The following is a 21,101-nucleotide window of genomic DNA, read 5'->3' as shown; positions in this document are numbered from 1 at the left end:
TCCAGTAGGTTCCAATCTCTCCAAGTATTTCTTCTCTCGGTTCTTGTTTTATGAAATTCTGATAACTTGTTCCTTGGCTGCATGGTAGTTTAACCAAAACTCTAAGGTTGGTTTGGTCTTTTAATTTTAGTTCATTTGTTTGCCATGAGTCCATAATTTTATTGTCTTACACCTTGACTCAAAATTTCGTTTGTTCTAATTTGTATGTACCTTGAAAAATTTTCCTTATATTGATCTAGTAGATTTTCACACATTTGGCTTTAAAGAAAATTAATTAGGCATGTACTTATTCAACTATATAATAAATTCAAATGACACAAATTACAATATGCATATCATATATTTATTTGATTCATATAATTTTTTTTTCTACACCATTCCAGGATATTTCTAAATTCTCAATTTTATAGAAATTCAATTATGCATTTACTTTAACCATTCATTTGTTACATATAATATTTCTAATAACAGATTAAATGTAATGAAATAAATTCAAAGTGTACACATAAATTTCCCGAGTTCTCACACAAATTTAGAGGATAATACATGTTGACTCAATGACTGACATGTGACCAGCCCACCACCAACCTATCCCCATTTCTCATCTTCCCCACTTGTTCTGCTGTTGGCTTGGCCACAAAACTGAACTGTGAAGTGAAGGGCCACCAAAAATAATGCCTTTCAATCCTCCCTAATTTCTTTTATATTTACAAGCCTTCACATTTCTACATACAAGATTCCTAGGAAAGTATAAATCGTAATTTTATTTTCCAAGTCTGTATGCCAGTTCTTACCTCAATCAGGAATTGCTTAGGCTCTATCACCAAAAGGAAATCTTTTTACAAGACCCTTTTGGGAATAAGATGTTTGAGCAATGCTCCAGAGAACACTGTTTATTGAGGGCCAAAGCTGAAGAACCCAAACCAAAGAGTGACATTGACAAATTTACGCCAGAAGCCTAAAAAGGGGTAGCCAATAAGAATAGTGACAGCCTATGATTATCCATATGCAGTGCATCTTGATACTTCTGGCATTGATAGTTGCCTTGTGAGTGACTCTGCTTCCGTCGTGGTTCATGGCCATGACACCAATTTTCCTATTACTCTGAAGAAATGTTATTCATTGCTGTGCCATGGCTAGAGGCGCCAAGAATCCACTGCTTGTTGGAGACCTACCTTTTGGTACTTATTGAGTCCAATACTCATCAAGTGATGTGCATGCTTATCCTTTTGTTGTCTCCGAAAATAGTGCTTTTTTTTTTGTGGGTAGTTATGCATATTCTCAGTTTTGTGATGTTACTATGAAAGGAACTTCAATCCCGTTGGTTTGTTTACTCTACTATTTGATGGAGGTTTGCATTTTAAAATTTGGTATTGAGGAAGTAGACGGGTGAAAATAAAGGGAAATTGAGAAGGCAGACTTTTGAACAAGATAAAATATTGAAGAATAGGGATATACCAAGTTGTCTTGCTCTCATCACTGATGCTGGGTTGGTAATATTTGATCTGAACAGTTTATGCTGGGTTGGTAATATTTGATCTGAACAGTTTAACATTTTTCTGTGTTGCACTGGCAAAGTTACCCCTTAATCTGTCCCGTGAGTAATACCTGATGTGTTTCCGGTCGACTTTAACAGTAGAATTGGACGGAAGGGCTAAAAGTAAACATATTTATTAGTTGGAGGACTAAATGTTCATACTTATTAGTTGGAGGGCCAAAAGTGCACCAAATGGAAAGTTGGAGGACCATAGGGGTTTTTGGCCCTTCTTTTATCTTGAGTTGAATATCTGAATTTTATGATATTGTTTTCAGAAATTTTAACTGCCGCAATATTGTAGAAAAGGTTTCTTCGAAGTAGAAATTTGATTTCAAAACAAATAAGAACTAAATATTAGGAAATAGGAAAAAGTATCTTATTTAAGATTTGTTCAATGGATTTGGTAGATTAGGACTTAAAAAAGAGAAAAAAATTTTTATCCAATCTAAATTTGTAGTTTTGGCGAACTTGCTGGATAAGTGATGTGACTATTGTTGTTGACATATTATTGGGTGACTGAGGTTCCATGAATTTTCTTTGGAACCCACAAAAATATAACACAGTGCATATGGGAGCGGAATCATGGACTACGGAGATAGAAAGGACAAAGGTTCAAAGGTGTTTTATCTTAAATCACATAAATACACTCATGGACTTTCTATATGTTGGGAAAATACATTGGTAGTGTTACATTTTTGGGTGATTGGATTGGATAATCTCTCTTAAATGATTGGCACTACTTAGTAGCATTTCTGTGTGGTGATTACTAAGTTCAAGGGGGGCTGCTTATTTAATTGTGTCTCTGGAAATCTTTTGTTACTAAAATGTTTTCTGGGATTCGGCAAAAATGCAAGTAAATGATTTCCTGATACAGGTTATATTTGCAATTTTATTAGCATCATAATGGATGGATTTTTTTTTTCTGTTAATGGTTATATAAAATATTTGTTCTCTACCATGTATAGTCAATTACCTAGGGATCCATTAATTAATCATTTGTAAGCTTTGGAGAAGTTAAAGTACAAAACCTGAAAAGTTGATAATATGTCAAATAGGATTTGGTATGTATGTGTATGTCGACCTTGGCAGTCTTGCAGATGAACAATTTTACAGGATTTATGCTATTTTACTTGTGATTTTTGCAAGTCTATGCCAAGTTTATGCTTTTATCTTTGTTTTCTTGGTCTTTTACTTATGTTTTCATTTTTTGAAAAAAAAAATTGCTTGTGCATAAACTTAGCTGATCTTTTGTGAATCTTAGAATTCTTCGTAGTTTGAGGCTGATACTTTTTTTGAAAATGAGTACTACCTCAGGCATTTCATTAGCTGCAAGGAGGGAAAATGCAGGGAAGACTTTGGTTGAACTACTCGTCCAGGACTTAGACCACTGCTGATTTCAATTTTGCAGCTTGTTTAGACATAGAAAAGTAATGGCTCTTTCAATCCCTGTGCTTCATTTTATATATTTTCTTGGACGTTATGATTAGCTATAACCTTGGAACTTTTGTTGTATATTGACATTGATGATACGTCTTTTTTTAATGATAAGAATTGTCTGCTATGTTGTCTTGACTCGTGGGTATCCCTTCTTTTGAACGTTGCATGTTTGTTTTAGTTGTTGACATGAACACTTGACAAAATTGATTTGTCCTTCTTCATGTCATTTTTCTTTGAGTTTTGTTTGGTTACTTCTATTGGAGAAGCTTAAAGTTCAATATTAGAATCAGTTATTATAGGTTGGCCTAGATCAATATTAGAACAAGATAATGTAATCAATTCTAGTCTAGTTTGGATCCTAGAATATATACATAATGAGCAGCCCTTTAAATATAATGCAATTAGCAAGGTTGGAATTTGGCTACTGGACATTCAACTTTTTCTTTTGAGAATCTTTGGACTATAATAAAATGGGACCTACTACCTAGATAACAATTATGGATTTGTGGGTTCTTTGCTATGTACATTTGATTTAGAAAATGAACTCTATGCAAATCCTGTTTGTTTGATCTAGTTTGGTGTAAAGAAGTTAACCAGATCTTTGTACAGTCCATGTTTTTGTCAATAAAAGATGAAATTATTAAAAAAGAAAATGGAATCTTGACTAGAAAAGTGTATTTTTTTAAAAAAAAATTAAAAAGAAAAAGAAACAAGAATGGCGTAGCACCATTCTGTAAAAACAGCATGATCATCATAAATCTTTAGGAAAAGCATGAGATGCACCTTTTTTATGGAATGATGGAAACTGCAAGTCAAAGCTTGAGTTTAAATTACTCTTTTCAGATTATGCGTATAGTTAATTAGTTTTGTTCAGCTTAAGTTCAATAGCTTGTAAATTTGCAGCTTTGGGTTTCCTTTCTTTTGGTGTTAAGAGCTTTGACTAGTTAATCTAGTGGAATATGTTAGTTCAAAGTTTAATTTTTTTGGTATTCACCTTATTCATTCTTTTTAGCCGATTGATACTATTATTTCCTGTTTTAGTGGAATATCATTTCCTGTTTTAGGTTGGTTGAAGTTGCCATGCTATTGCAGATTTCAATACAGGGCAAGAAGAGATTTAAATGTTATCTTATTTCAGCAATTCTAAACATGGATGTTATATGGATTGGTATTGACAACGTTTGCGTAACAATGAATGATGTCCATAATTTTGGCACAAGTTCATTTCCTTCAGTTTTTTAGCAGCCAGCTTGATTGAGAATGAATTTTTGCCCTGAAGCAAATGTTATAGAATGTGAGGAATTAAATGATAGGCTCGTATGATTTTTACAAAATTATTAATGGTGATAATGGCTTGGCCAGTTGTCAGAAAAAAGGTCTCAAGAAAACCTTTTATGCGATGAACATATTGTCTGATGGTTGCACCGACACGAGAAAGTTTTGTCATAAAATTCTTTTCTGACTTTTTAGTACACACCTTTTCATTAAAACTGAAATGTTGTGATCCTACTAAAGCATATACGTTAATTATAAATTGCAGTTAGAAGTCCTTACAAAGAGTGGCAGTTTCGTTTGTTTGGAACTCTGGGACTCTCCTGTTCATTGTGATTTTGGTTACATTTGCACCATCTCCAATCAAAGCTATGTTCGTCGTATTTGCCCACACTTCCACAATCTCCACATATATACCGGCCTCCACATGGATGAAGTACCTGGATTGACTCTGAATGGGTGCTGATGCAATGGCATCCATTATCCTTCTATATGCTTCAGGTCTTGTCTTCGAAACGGTTGCATTGAACATAATACCGTTTCCATGAACGTTGCTCAATTTCTTGTGTCCTTGCAGTTGGAAATGTATGGAGATGTAAACAGATACAACCGCAACTAATACAATCACGATGACTGGTGAAGCGCCCTTAGCCATACCTCCACCTACGCCTGGAGATTAGTTGGTCAATGCTAATAGCAGCCTGAGTGTTCTTTTTGTTTATTAGTTGATTACAGGGATAACATATTGCATGTTTTGAGTATTTATAAGAAAATGGAGATGCAGAAGTTTACTGATATTGGTGGGGAACGAAATCATGATTGCCAAGGAATTAGGTAGATTCAACAATTATTACCATAGTCCTAAAAACAGAAATAAAAGGCTAATCTGTTTTTGTGTTTGTATTTTATTCTATTTTGGTTTTCAGACATAATGTTTCATTATTTCTGGCGGTAACATACTATAGCCAACTGAAACTTTAATCCTTACCCAAAAAGGATGATTTGTTTGTTGAATTGCTTTGAGTGTATAATGCAAATGGACAAAAAACTATTTCAGGCCAATGTACATCTTTGGGGTTAATGAAGAACTGCGATTGGATAAAACCAGTTCGGGCTAACGGACATCTTTGGCGATAATGACCTGAAACTGCCGCTACATAAAAACATGCTTGATATTCAGAACATGATTTACGTCCTGCGGCTTTCCTTCTTGGTCGGTGATCACAAATTACAACTGTAAGTAGGCACAGAAACAATAATGAATATTTTTTGTTTTTAGATTTTGAATCTTAAACTTAACTGCCTTCATTATAATGCAGTAATTTGATAGCCAATAACTCCACATTATTAGATTCTAACAGCAGATGAATGCAAGAAATAATTTATATAGTTAGATTATGTGATTATAAAGTGAGTGAGAGGATATTTATATACTTTTTGGAGTAGCAATAATGATTGAATCCGTTAGCTGCTGTTTAATTTTCCGTATACACTTGTGTTATAGTAGTATTTGGCCAAGACAGCTGCTAAGGCCTGACTAATGGATGTTAACAGATATACATTTATGCTTACATGAGCTTGAGAGACAGTCAGAGATACTGCAGAGTGCAGACAAGCATGAGAAATTTCTAAATTTATGATGAAATTTAAAATTTTTCTACAAATGAGGCTTTTTGAGTGCAGCATTCTATTTAAGTGATAGCACACAGAATTTCTGATTTTGCAAAAATCTAAAAAAAGAAAAAAATTGCTTCAGACCTCGCATTTAACATATGCGAGATTTGAAACCTTTTAGTTTTTTAATATTAATAAATTCAAGCTCATCATTATTTTTTTTATAAATTCAAGCAAATTGTGTTTGTTTTTCTTTTGATTGTGGGTTTTGCTTTTTATTTCAGGAGAATGAATTTTTAGGTTATTATCCATTGATCTTGAATTTCACATACTGAGTACTAATATGACCTAATCCTATAATAGAATTCATGTCTGTTGTAAATCCTTTTTAAATTCAGCCACTTCCCATGCTATCTAAGTATGTTTATTCAACAAAAACAGATTAGCCTTTTATTTCTGTTTTTAGGACTAAGGTAACAATTGTTGAATCTACCTAATTCTTTGGCAATCATGATTTCGTTCCCCACCAATATCAGTAAACTTCTGTATCTCCATTTTCTTATAAATACTCAAAACATGCAATATGTTATCCCTGTAACCAACTAATAAACAAAAAGAACACTCAGGCTGCTATTAGCATTGACCAACTAATCTCCAGGCGTAGGTAGGGAGGTATGGCTAAGGGCGCTTCACCAGTCATCGTGATTGTATTGGTTACGGTTGTATCTGTTTACATCTCCATACATTTCCAGCTGCAAGGACACAAGAAATTGAGCAACGTTCATGGAAACGGTATTATGTTTAATGCAACCGTCTCGAAGACAAGACATGGAGCATATAGAAGGATAATGGATGCCATTGCATCATTACCCATTCAGAGTCAATCCAGGTACTTCATTCATGTGGAGGCCGATATATATGTGGAGATTGTGGAAGTGTGGGCAAATAAGACGAACACAGCTTTGATTGGAGATGGTGCAAATGTAACCAAAATCACAATAAACAGGAGAGTCCCAGAGTTCCAAACAAACGAAACTGCCACTCTTTGTAAGGACTTCTGACTGCAATTTATAATTAACATATATGCTTTAGTAGGATCACAACATTTCAGTTTTAATGAAAAGGTGTGTACTAAAAAGTAGGGTATGAAAAACAGGGGACATCAAGTTTTCCTTTCTTCTTTCTTCACTACACTATAGCACTTTGCCGAATGTTGTAGTCCATTGAAGCTTTCCTTTTAATGCAGCAAAGAAGCCTTCTAGTAGGTTTCAACAAGTCTATTCCAATTATTTAGTTGATCAGCCTTTGTGTTTACGGAAAATTTCTATTATCTATGTTATTGAGTCCATGTGCAATATGGTACTAAAATCAGATATGAAGCGGCTGCATCTTAGTTTTACATAAAGGCCTAGTTGCCTATATCCATTTCAAGCACAAGATTTCAACAATATCAAACATGCACACTTTGTATCTCTACTATTTCTAGCTCTACAAAGTTACAGTGGCTTTCGAATTTCAATACTTCAATTCTTCAAGCTCATTTGCTTCTTGCAGCAATCTATACTCTTTGGAGTACTACTACAATTTAACACATCACCCTGCATTATTAAGATTATTTAATTCATACATTCCACTCAGTACAATATCTAAATTTAACAACATACTGGATGATGGAATTACTCTCCCATCGTAAAAAGTGCTGACATCTTTGCAGAAAGCTTACTTCTTTGGCACTAATACTATCAACTCTATCAGTAGAAAGAATATTCAAAGATTGTATATCCACAGAGATTCTCAGATTGCATAGTTTTGGAAGATGAAGATTTAGAAGTTCATTTTGGTTCTGCAATGGCACAAATATTGCATACAGGATTTAAATTTTCAGCAAGCATTATTTACTATCTCTTTTCCTTTCTTTTTCTTTTTCATAAACTTTATCTTTTCTTTATCTATTTCATAGCATATGAAGCTTATTAAAATGCCATTACATTTCATTGTTTGCAGCTGTTAAAGGTGATCGTTTCATGGCTAAGTACATAACTTTCGAAAACTCAGCAGGAGAAGGCACTCAAGCTGTTGCCCTAATGTCCCTGTCTGACGGATCATCATTTTACAGATGTACATTTTTAGGGTTCCATGACACGCTCTGTGCACACTTTGGCAGGCAATTCTATAAGGAGTGTGACATCTATGGCACTGTTGATTTTGTGTTTGGCAATGCTGCGGCAGTTTTTCAAACCTGCAACTTATATGCACGGTTGCCTAACCGTGTTATTACTTTCACTGCACAGGGAAAAAAGTCACGCTATGAGAGGAGTGGATTTGTCATTCAAAATTCCACTTTGACAGCAGCCCCAGATTTGCAGTCCAACAAATCTCAGGTTCACGCTTTTCTTGGGAGACCATGGTTTGCATGGTCGACCGTGATTGTGATGCAATCATTCTTGGATAGCATCATAGATCCAGCTGGGTGGTATGAGTGGCCAGGCCATCGCACAGATGAGCTAACCTACAGGGAATATGGTAATTGGGGTCCTGGTGCAGGCACAGGGAGACGAATTTCATGGGCGGGATATAAAGCATTAAATCAGTCCAAGGAAGTTATTCCTTTCACGGTTTCTAAGTTTATTCAGGGGGATTCTTGGATTCCAGAGTCTGGAATCCCTTACACCAGCGGTTTATATTAGTATGAGCCTATGAGGCCATATCTTCAAAATCCCTTATACCAGCAGTTTATTTTAGTACGAGGCCATTATATGGTGTTTCTGTGATATGTTCACTACTTTACTACAAATTGAGTGTGACATTGCTAGACTGTGAATGAAGAAAAGGTATTTGCGATATGTTCACTACTTTACTAGAAATTGAGTATGGCGTCCAGCAACCGCCACAAGCCTATGGGACTGACCCACAAGCACTCCAAAAAGACCACTTTAAGTTCCTTGAATAAAATTTAAGAAAAGGTACTTATGTAAGTTGAGAATCAAACTTTCTTCCTATTTATCAGCCATATTTTCTTCTTCTTCTTTGACTAGTATGGTTACAAAAGCAGAACTCTTTTCAAACTTTGAGACTTCTCGAAAGATTTTGAGAGTATGTCCAAAAGAAGTTGCTTTGCTAAAAGATAAAAGTGCATGAAATTGGAAAAAAAAAAATTAGAAGCATTGCAATCTTTTCTCTCTACAGTAGATGGCATGGCCCATAGATTCAGTTGGATTGAAGCTTTGTTGCTGGTTTAGCAGCAAATTGACCCAGCTAACAACAAAATTTTGGAGGCTTCAAGTTCTAATCAGCTAAAAGTGATAATAACTGGTTTCCCTTCCCCACCCTTTTCTCTACCAATTTCTCCACTAATTTTCCAACCATAAGCTGGTTGAAAGGATATTTTCATCCTTCGAAGCTAAGAATAAAACTAAAGGATGATTTGACAAAAAAGAATAATTTTGGTCTAAAAGAGTCTATCCGCGGTGATTCCTAGAGTCTAACAATGGTCAAAGTTCTCTGCACGTTCAGTGGTTTCTCTTATTAGGCCTTAAACATTTTGGTCTTTCCTTTGTCACTTAAAATTTCCAGAATGTCGGTCATTTTGGGCTTCTTTTCATTATCTACAATATCAGGTAAGTTGTTCAAGCATTCTTATGGGGAAAGGGAAAGTTCCTAAAAGTTCTAAAGTTCTACAACTAGTTACTTTTCCTATTTAGAATATGGAAATAGGAGTTTTAGGTACCTTTTTACTTTATGAATACTTGTGTTTCTATGTCATTCTTTGCAGAGAATTTGATGAATGAAGATTTAGTTTTGGTCTATTAGTTGTGTTCTTCTTCTTTCTCTTAGCTTCTCTACTTCTTTCCCTCTTTTCTTACCACATCACTGTCCAGGATAATGTTCACAGCACCAAAACAATCTCAAGGCCCTTGTTCTTCTGCTCACACAAGTAGGCAAGATCTCACCCATCTTGTCCCACATCAATTTTAGAGATACACCGTTTGGCGGTGCTCTGTGCCAAGTTTTGTGATATTTTGTGCTATTAATGATTTACATTTAGATATATAACTACAAATTTGGCTTGCACACTCCAGTTTACATTTAGATGGTTGGCATTCCTCGAATTTGTAATTCTGGAGTTTACAATTAGTTTTGTTTGACATGTGTGTTCATATCATAAGCACTTAAATCACACTCCTTATCAACATCAAGTGAAAATTATAAATAGCATCAGCGGCAGCAGATATCAAAAGAAAACAATGTACACCAGAAACCCAGCATTACTGCTGATAGTCTTTCGGATGCGTGAACTGACAAAATAAAGAAAAGGAAAAGAAAGATCCCGGTTGCTGAACAGCAATACAAAGTAACCAAAGAAAACAACGTAACAAATCTTACTTACTGCTGTTCAGGAATGCATTAGTTAGTACTTCATTTCTTATGATGAATCAAATGACATACATGTTTTAGCTGAATATGATGGGCAATTTCAGTGGGATATGTTGAATAGAGCAAGAGTAATTAGAAAACAAGAAAATTCAGATTTTGTACACAGTTTCTCAAAGCAGGCCAAAAAGCCACTTTTCATAGATTAAAATGAACACCTATTGTCAAGTCTAGACTAAATTCCAGCCAGTGAAGAAGTTAAGCATCTTTTGGCAAGTTGCATGATCTAACTCAAGGAATGCACAAGGCACACTACATTGAATAAAAAATGACATGTATGTTCAAGTAATATGCATGTAAACCTATGTAAGACATGACGATAATTATTTAAACAAAAAGCTCATGGAGAACAAGTTAATTAGATTTTCTCCAAGCATAATTTCACTCGTAAGGCGTAGCATATGAGTTTTTAATTTAAGTGGGCCAAATTGATTAATTCAACTGAATTTCCTGCTGTCAATGTATATAGTCATTGAACACTTAACATGAAAGATTTAAGACCTCATTGATACCTCAAGTCAGAAAGTTATCAAGTGAACAAGGAACAGAAAAGAAAGCATGGCATAAACACACAACCCCAAGAACAATTACCCAAAAAAGCATGAATTCAACAGTTATCCCAATCATTAAACAGCAAACTTAGAATAGAGCCACTCAAGAAACATGACTACTAAGCAATTTTACAGGTTATGCAGGAAACATATTTGCATCCTTTGGAGCTACTACTTGCTCTAAAATCATGTAAAAAAGGATGTCCATAGTCCATGTGACATAAAGAAAACAATGTAAGAAAACCGTTAATATACAACAGGAGCCACTCTCAAACTGTAACCAGATTAAGCAAGCAATCTGAAGTAATCCACATCTTTCGTGAATTATAACTGCAACAGTGGCTCAAGAAAAATCCCAACTGTTATTCAATGATTTTGTAATAGGCACTCAGAAACTATGACCACGAGACACAGCTTTGCAGGTACACTTGCACATAACTAATTGATCACATTAATATCCAAAACTTGATCAAGCAAAACAACTGAAATAACAGGTATCTTTAATCCTTTAGTATACTAGGTGGCATTAGTTAGCCAAAATCAATATTTACACACCCAAATCACTACTTTGTAGCTAATGAAGAAACAGATTTGAGAGCAAGTGAAACCAACATTCAAGTTAATTTCCAAAAGAAGAACATTTTGAGACAAATGACAAACAATTCTACTAGATATGATTTAAACCTCATAATGTAGTCAATATACAAAACATGCATAGCTTAGATTAGATGCTTGTGCAAAATCCGTGCTTAAAAAGGTCCAATTATACAACAATTTACCAAAGCGGAAAACCAACATACTATTTATTATACAATTCAGCTCATAATGCCTTTGTTTAGTTTCCATTGGAAATGATCTTTCATTTGTAAGAATTTTTTTTCTTTGACAAATGTGGAAAGCTTGATGCGGAACAGCTTAGCATTAAAAAATGACTACGATAAGAAAAATAACTGCTACTTAAAGTTGATTAGGTATAGCTAGATCTCGTTATGGTTTCCAAAATCCCTCTTTGTGGTTTTTAATAAGGGAAGAGAAGAACAAGAAGAAGAAAAGGATCAAGTAGCTTACCTCATCCATCAACACTAAAAGCAGCATCCCATAGTAGTCCTGCACATGCCACAGCAGCAAATCTACTTTAAGAACCTCCTGCAATCCTTTCTGTTCATGGTTCAGCAACCAAAATATAAAGGTTGCAAGTGGACCAAGAATCAATCCTTTCACGGGTTTAGCAACCGTTTCATCATTTTGCATGCATATATGGACTGACTATCTTCACAAGTTCAGCCTTGCAATCACTATATTTGCCTTTCCTTCTGGCTAGGTGGACACTCCAAGCCACCAACTCATATGCACATAAAAAACAGAAGAGTTTGGCTTAATTAAATAATATTACAAGCCAAAGCATTAGGTTGCACTTTACATGTCCTCAATCAAACCAACATAATGGAAACAAGAAAAAACAAAGAAAACATAAATTAGGGTATAACAAAATTCCAAACTAAAAAGGACTTGACAAATAAGTAGATCATCTACCAAAAATAAAAGAAAAACTGAATGTATATTTATACATGCAACCAAATTGAACACAGCCCCAGAATGGTCCTCCACATCCATTCTCTTGCCTTTTTTACTATAAAACATATGGCCAGCTCCTTCCACTTATGCTAAACCCCTTTCCCTCCCTTATACCAAAGAACTAACAAGAATATTCCAAAAACCATGAAACCATTTTTAAGCACCCAAAATTTTATTTTATTTTATTTGGTATTTCCCATGTAAAAAATTGAACAAAGAGCTAGCAATGAAAGAAGTTGTGAACAGTCGTATTCCATTTCTCAGTCCCTTCCAAATAGGTAACAAACACCATTTGCATCTAGGAAGGGGTTCTCAAGTTTATTTCTCTTGATACACAATGTTGTTGTAAAAGGAAAAATAAAAAATAGGCAAGGGTCTGCGCAATAATTCTTTGGTAGATGACTCGGAGAACACAATATCACTTCCTGTGTGCTTAGAAATTCTAGGATGAATGCTTTGATTAATAATTAAAAGTATGTGAACCACGTAAATAAGATAGAGATGGTCTTAATGGAATATGACAAACTGTTATGACGCTTTCTACTCTGTCGAGGCTTAGGCTGGTGTTTAGAAAAGGAACATCTTCTCAAATTGACTGGCCATAAAGAAACCAATCACATGGAATTTCACTCTGATTGTAAGAGGGCCTCGGCCATAGTGCTGAAAAAGATGGGATATCAATGCTACAAGTTTCCATTTTCAGCTCACAATCATCTTATGAGCACATTAAAGAAACCAATCAGATGGATTTTTGTTCTGGTTGTAAGGTAAAGGGCTGAAAAAGAAGGGATATTAAAGCTCAAAGTATTGATTTTTCAGGTTAAATCATCTTGAGATCACCTTAAAACAGCTGTGACCAAATTCTCTTAGCTGTGTCAGTGGTGAAAGAATATTGTTCCTCGTCATAACTGCCACAAAATTGGTCAGCATTTGGACCTTTATTAGCTCGTAATGTAGGCTTGGAGTAGGTTTAAGCAAAGAATAAGATAGTAAAGGCCCAAAAGATAAAAAATCATTTTTTTTTTTTAAGGATTAGAACCTGTGACCACTTCTGCATAGTGAGCCTCTTCTCAATCTCTCTCTATTTTTTTGTCCTTTTTGGGAACTAAACTATTGATATTTGAGCTTCTCTCAATCCTCCTTGCTTTCCTTCTTTCTTTCCTTTCGTTTTCCTTCTTTCTTTTGTTTTTCTTTTTTGAGAAGTAAACATCTGAAACTCGAGCATTGGAACTCAACATTCTTGTAATCCTTGATTTCATAAAAAATCACAATTAAAGTACTCTAACTTCCATGAAATAACTCTCAAAAAATTAACCCCAGTGTGGGGTGTGATCAGCAGGGGTTTTAACGTGAAATGAATTATCAAGTCTAAAGGCTCAAAGGGGACAACAAAGGCCACTGTGTTTAAGTAGGGAATCAAAGGCCAAACATCATCCTATTTTTGTGGCAATTGAGATCGGGAACATCGATAAATTCAGCTACAGAGCTACTAAAACTTAATTTAGTAGCAAAAACATCTTAGTACTCTGTGAAACATGAAAAACAGAACTTTCATGTTTCAAGTTTTTATTTTCTAGGTGGGGACGATCATCAAGAGGTTTACAGAATGAACATAATTCATAGGCCCAAGGAGTTTGACAAGGTATAAACTGTATATGGGTAGCAAAAACATGGCCATCATCACATTGGTTTCTATTAAGTCAGCTCCTAAGATGATTGACTAGAGGCGGAGTTGCTAATTTCGTATGTAGTCATACAGCAAAAAGAACTTGAATATGAGAGCTAAGGATAGAGTATTCGGACATTTCTTTTTTCAAATTTTGCAACCAAATTTCAGTAGTTCAGTTTGCCGTGTTCAACCAAAATCATCTTTACATTTCTTTAAAAGTATAGTTCAACTTTGATCTCAATGTGAGTCCAAAGATGAATTTATACTTCAATTATTAACATAAGCATTCCTCCAGGAAACTCATAAAAGTGTGCAATGAAGATGAAACATCCAAAAGTGTTTGAAAGCTATTTTCAAATTTCAACAAGACAGAAACTCATGGAATTGGCTAATGATGACTTTTGAGCACAGTAATGGATTTAGATAGGGCTTTTATATCATAAAGGAAGGAAGAAGTTGAGCACAAGAAAAAAGGAGAGAGAGTAGGGAAAGAAGAATGAGAAGACAGAATAAGGAGATGAGGGAGTTGAATATAAGGACACGTACAGAGGCACAAACTATACGTTTCAAAAGCCATTTGATTTGCAAAGTTCAATAAAATCTAATGGAATAAATAAGTAAATCCTCAACCAGTAGCTTCAGCATAAACGTGTACTACTACACACGTGCACGCATGTACAAATGACATTAGCCCATTGTTTACGATAATATCCATGATTCTGATCAAAATAATTTGACATTTGTTAGCCAAAATAAGGAAACTTGCTCAATGATTGCACAGAATTAAAAATTTTCTAATAAAGTACAGTAATCCAACAGCTTTCAAGTTAATTCACTACCAACTGTTCATATCACAAAAGAAAGAGATAAGCATTTTAGAGAAAATACACTAATTCTGTAATTATAGGGGCGAATGGGCCATATTCCATGAGACAGAAAGAAGCTGAAAAGAAGTCACCCCTAAGTAGCCTGTCTCCCAAAATACTCCAATTACACCAAGGGAAGCGAGCAATTTGACATAGTCCACTTAAATGCAACAATAATTACCAAGAAAGCACCAAGTCAGAATTTAGTCCTATCAATTAAACAGCAAATTTAGAATAGAGCCACTCAAAACTATGACCACAAAGATCCGATTATTTCATCCGCTTATAACACAACTAATTGATCAGGCTCAAACAAGAAGCATCTTTGCAGGGTATTATAGCAGACATATTTGCATATTTTGATGGTAGTACCAGTTAACAGCTCTAGAATGATGTCAAAAAAATGGCAAAACTCCATCGGACATGAAGAAACCAATGCAAGATAACTGTTGAATATGCAACAGAGTCACTCCCAAACCATGACGTAATGAAGCAAGCAATCAGGAGTAATACACATAATTGATAAAATCTGACTTGAGTACAAGTACCACTGCAGCAGTGACCACTAGAAAAAAAACTAACAAATCTAGAGGATATTACAATCATTAAACAGCACAAAATAGGATGAGTCTCTCAAGAAACTATGTCCATGAATCTCAATTTTGTCTGTATATTTGCACATCACTAATCTTTTGCATTCATATGCAAATTTAAAACCAAGAAACCAGAAACCAAGGAAACAAATTGGATATTAGAAGCAACAGAGTGTAGAAGGACAATTATTAAAACTAAAATGACGATACCCATTAGACCAAGTTTCCCTGAATTCCATCTAGTTTGTCTGATTAGGCCCAACTTTTTAAGAAAAATTCAATCATGAGACGCAACTACAAAAATGGGGGCTTTTTGTGATGAGCTCTGGTTGTCACAAAAAGTCCATTTTTCGTCATGAAAACTTTGCCTGATGGAGAGTTCATAACCAAAGCTCCGTCCCAATAGCCTGTTGCAAAAAGTATTTTGTGACAAAAACCACGCTTCGTCACCAAACTCTAGTGATGCGAGGCACACTGTCAGAAAAGAATTTTAGCAGTCCAAAAAAGTTCTCGTGACAAAACTTTACTTGTGACAGGGAAGAATTTTAGTTGTGATGGGCGCATTGTCAGAAAAGAATTTTATGACAAAACTTTCTCGTGTCGGTGCAACCATCAGACAATATGTTCATCGCATAAAAGGTTTTCTTGAGACCTTTTTTCTGACAACTGGCCAAGCCATTATCACCATTAATAATTTTGTAAAAATCGTACGAGCCTATCATTTAATTCCTCACATTCTATAACATTTGCTTCAGGGAAAAAATTCATTCTCAATCAAGCTGGCTGCTAAAAAACTGAAGGAAATGAACTTGTGCCAAAATTATGGACTTCATTCATTGTTACGCAAACGCTGTCAATACCAATCCATATAACATCCATGTTTAGAATTGCTAAAATTGCTGAAATAAGATAACATTTAAATCTCTTCTTGCCCTGTATTGAAATCTGCAATAGCATGGCAACTTCAACCAACCTAAAACAGGAAATGATATAATAGTATCAATCGGCTAAAAAGAATGAATAAGGTGAATACCAAAACAATTAAACTTTGAACTAACATATTCCACTAGATTAACTAGTCAAAGCTCTTAACACCAAAAGAAAGGAAACCCAAAGCTGCAAATTTACAAGCTATTGAACTTAAGCTGAACAAAACTAATTAACTATACGCATAATCTGAAAAGAGTAATTTAAACTCAAGCTTTGAAAACAGACTTGCAGTTTCCATCATTCCATAAAAAAGGTGCATCTCATGCCTTTCCTAAAGATTTATGATGATCATGCTGTTTTTACAGAATGGTGCTACGCCATTCTTGTTTCTTTTTCTTTTTAATTTTTTTTTTTTAAAATACACTTTTCTAGTCAAGATTCCATTTTCTTTTTTAATAATTTCATCTTTTATTGACAAAAACATGGACTGTAGAAAGATCTGGTTAACTTCTTTACACCAAACTAGATCAAACAAACAGGATTCGCATAGAGTTCATTTTCTAAATCAAATGTACATAGCAAAGAACCCACAAATCCATAATTGTTATCTAGGTAGTAGGTCCCATTTTATTATAGTTCAAAGATTCTCAAAAGAAAAAGTTGAATGTCCAGTAGCAAAATTCCAACCTTGCTAATTGCATTATATTTAAAGGGCTGCTCATTATGTATATATTCTAGGATCCAACTACACAAAGTGAAGAAAACACAACAATATACTCAGGAAAGTAGCCCTTTATAATATTCCACAATCCAAACTAAGCATTATCTAGAAAAAAACTATATCACATAGCCGCAAAGCATCATACCATCATCCAAAAGAAAACCAGGCAAAACCAACCATAAGAGCACTCTCAGAAGCCAATAATCGAACCATTAAAAAGCATTAGATCAGTCTGTAACATACCCGAATGGAGTAATTGTTAACTTTGCTTATAACTATTGATTATCATTTTCCTACATAATAGCTAAAAACAACAATACAGAACATCAGCATTAAAATACCTCTGACTTCAAGACTAAAGAGGAAAAAACCAAAGGAAAAGTAGAAAAAAGGTTCATACCACTCGGTAGAGAAAAATAGAAACAATTCCTTGTTTTCTGCTTCTTGGCCTCTCAGTGTCTCCTTTTTCTTGCGTATATACGTGACAAATAAAGAGGGAGAATGAAAGGTAATGGGCTATTTCTCGTCTTTTTTTTTTACTAAAAAGGTCAAAATATTCACTGAATTTCAGTACCAAAATCCTAACAACTCCCGTCTGAAAATCTGGAAAACTTTTGCTTCAATCAGACGGTGATAAAATTAGGACGGTACAATTGAAATACATCTAAAGGTAGAAAAATAAGTCAAAGACTTTCCAGATTTTAGGGACAAAAGCAAACATCTCATCTAAACAGGGCTTTGTGATTGAAGGAAATAGTGCAACCCAATGAGCGAGGTGAATCAAAGAATGGAGCACTTTTTTGGGCAAAACATCCCTGATTTTTAGGGTAACAGGGACTGCCTAATCAACAGCAAATTCGCTTCTTTGCATCCTTTCCAAGTACAATAAGCAGACAAGAATGGCAATTATGGAGTGGAAATTCAAGGAATTGGGTGGACTCAGCCGAAGAAGAGGAGAGGACGTCTGCCGCTTTGTTTCTTCTCTCCTGACTAACAAGAGAACGAAGAGAAGACCACTAACCGTAGGCTAGTAATTAAAACATGAGGGACAAGCTTGTAATTAAAGGTCAAAGGACACAAATAACCCTATACAGTGAGCAATTGTTCGGGCCATGAGAAAAAAATCTAAAGGCCTTAATTAACGGAAGCTGCATTCCCAGCATGAAACGAAGAGAAGACCACTAACCGTAGACTATTTTTAATTACAAAAACAGGGCTCAATAATTCCGCACTGTTCGCAGCCACTGTTAAAACATGAGGGACAAGCTTGTAATTAAAGGTCAAAGGACACAAATAGCCCTATACAGTGAGCAATTGTTCGGGCCATGAGAAAAAAATCTAAAGGCCTTAATTAACGGAAGCTGCATTCCCAGCATGAAATTTCTCCCTGGTCACGTGGCTCAATGTAGAGCTATAGCACTTGTATTTTTATAGAGTAAAATACACGGAACCCCTTATGGTTTCGTGAAAAGACACATTACCCTCCTATCGTTTAGAAACCTACACATAAACACTCTAAACTTCATAACTAAAGTGAAAATTGACTTCTTAACCGGCTGAGTTACCGACTATAGGTCGAATACCCAAAATACCCTCATTTATAATAGAGAGGATAGAGAATCAAGAACCGGCTGAGTGTCAGCACAATGTGATGTCCTATCATTAAATCAAACAAAACATAGACAACCATTCCCCCACTGCCAATATCCCCACCTCCCTTTCCTCCAACCTTCTGGGGCCAAAAGGCACATGCCTCAAACCCCATTTCAAACGATCACTGCCAAGCACACTATCCTGAACAAAAATGCATGGACGTATAAAAATGCAATATTGTCAAGAAGGATGAGGAACCCAAGTAAAACAGCAACTCAAGAATGTGAGGAAAAAAATGAAGAAACTGGGCTTCAATCGTTCAACACAGAGCATCTTCATAAATCCCAGCAATCACCATTTCACAGAGCAAATTCAGCAGTAATGCAGACGTGCATTTATAAGCAAGCACGTACAGAAATAAGTAGCGCGAGCGCAAGAAAGAAGGATAGTAGTATTGGAGTTATTTTTTGGGGGTGGGTGTTGACCTCCAAGAACAAAGTTGGAAATTAAAGCAACACACCAATCGAGTTTCATGCGTCTGATTTTTTTGTCAGTGGGAAGCTGAGGTGCTGACCACGATGACTGTGAAGGCGCTGAAGATGACAAAGTCCTGTCTAAGGCTGTTATTTTGGGTTTAATGCAAATGTTAATGCAGGATGACGATGGAGGATATGCAGAAGAAGCTGTGAGCGTGGAGTGGGCTGAGAAGTGCCTAAGCATTCATTTCAAGTGTCCCTGTGGCAAAGGCTATCAGATTCTTCTTCTGGAAACAACTGTTACTACAAGCCGGTTTAGTCTAGGAGTTTTAGCATATTTTTTCTTTCATTGCAACTGGGAAGGAGTGTGTGTTGCTGACAGCTACTAGTCTGTTGATGATAATTGAACCCATCGCTTACAATCAGGGGCTTTCCGGCTATAGAGCTATCTGTGGTTGTTATAGACTCATGGCATGGGAGGGCTTAGGTTCCAGGAGCGAAATGGTGGACAACCCATGAAGGGTGAGATCCTTTTGTTCACAAGAAAAGGGTCTTCTTGGCTCTGGGTCCTTCAGAGTCGGATTCAGGTGGTTGCGATTGATGGCTCTTGAAGAGAGAAACAGGAAAAAGAGTTTCATGCCGGAACAACCGTAAAATGAAGAAACTGGGCTTCAATTGTTCAACACAGAGCATCTTCATAAATCCCCACAATCACCATTTCACAGAGCAAATTCAGCAGTAATGTAGACGTGCATTTATAAACAAGCACATACAGAAATAAGTAGCGCGAGTGCAAGAAAGAAGGATAGTAGTATTGGAGTTATGTTTTGGGGGTTGGGTACTGACCTCTAAGAACAAAGTTGGAAATTAAAGCGGCACGCCAATAGAGTTTCATGCGTTTGATTTTTTGGTCAGTGGGAAGCTGAGGTGCTGACCACGCCGCCGAACTTGGATTACTATTGGAGCCACCCTCCATCTCTTTCGTTTTCGGCCTTTCTCTGCCTCTTCTAACTCTGAATCGATCAAGTTACCGGTAACTCAGTCGGTTGTAGGTCAATTTCCACTTTAGTTATGAAGTTTAGGATGTTTATGTGTAGGTTTCTAAACGATAGCGGGGTAAGGTGTCTTTTCGCGAAACCATAAGGGGGTTCCGTGTATTTTATCCATTTTTATATAGTAATTTTTTTGTTCAAACGATAACAGGAATGTAGTAGTTAGAAAATACCAGAATCAGTTCACGTGATACAAATTAAGGGTGCATTTGATAAAAAGTAAAGTTTGAAAATTGAAGTTTAAAATCTAAAATCTGAATCCATTAAATTATTGAATTATTAAATATTAAATTTAATATATTTAATTGCATATCATATTAAATAATAAGTAGATATCTTATCATTTATTTTTTGGAGCAAATTTTGTATAGAAGATTCAGTGCTACTTAATTAATTCACATGTTCAATTTTTAATGATCAAATGTATCTCAACATATTAAGATCTAAATTACTGAATGGATTTATCAAACATGGCCTAAATCTTAACATCTGAAAAGAGGAGTTCCTCAAAAAACAATGCTATTGTCCCCTGTGTGCAACATTACCTGGTGGATAATTTTGTAAATTTAGGGACATTTATGGATGGTATTTTGGTCCCTTAAAAATAAATGGTTTTACAAATATGTTAACACAAGTATTTTACAAAATCCTTTCTCTTCCACAATGTAATTACTAGTTAGCGTCTATGTTTTGAAACTCGGATTGGCCATTGATGCGGTCAAGGTCAGGGGGTTAGGGTCAATGATCGAACCTATCCAAGAATTAGATGGCGTCATCATGATGT

General features: G+C 35.4%; 1 protein-coding gene across 1 annotated transcript; it reads left to right on the top strand.

The window, feature by feature from the left end:
• Nucleotides 1–6,534: 6,534 nt before the first annotated feature.
• LOC113759800 (pectinesterase-like) lies at nucleotides 6,535–19,752 on the top strand. Its single transcript, XM_027302374.1, has 5 exons — nucleotides 6,535–6,835; nucleotides 7,865–8,536; nucleotides 8,868–8,953; nucleotides 19,445–19,578; nucleotides 19,692–19,752. Exons 1-5 carry the CDS (start codon nucleotides 6,535–6,537, stop codon nucleotides 19,750–19,752), a joined length of 1,254 nt encoding a protein of 417 aa, XP_027158175.1.
• The last annotated feature ends 1,349 nt before the right edge of the window (nucleotides 19,753–21,101 follow it).

The sequence above is a fragment of the Coffea eugenioides genome, chromosome 2 (genome assembly GCF_003713205.1).
Source record: "Coffea eugenioides isolate CCC68of chromosome 2, Ceug_1.0, whole genome shotgun sequence".
NCBI lineage: Eukaryota > Viridiplantae > Streptophyta > Magnoliopsida > Gentianales > Rubiaceae > Coffea > Coffea eugenioides.
The sequence above is the reverse complement of the archived record's forward strand: the minus strand, read 5'-3'. Positions and strand labels throughout refer to the sequence as shown.

Bases quoted from the DNA above. Each gene is read 5' to 3' on its own strand.
- LOC113759800 (XM_027302374.1), top strand. From the start codon at position 6,535: ATGGCTAAGGGCGCTTCACCAGTCATCGTGATTGTATTGGTTACGGTT. The intron at 6,836-7,864 runs GTGCAAATGTAA...CATTGTTTGCAG, and splicing joins CACAGCTTTGATTGGAGATG to CTGTTAAAGGTGATCGTTTC. The intron at 8,954-19,444 runs GTATGTCCAAAA...ATGTTAATGCAG, and splicing joins CTTCTCGAAAGATTTTGAGA to GATGACGATGGAGGATATGC.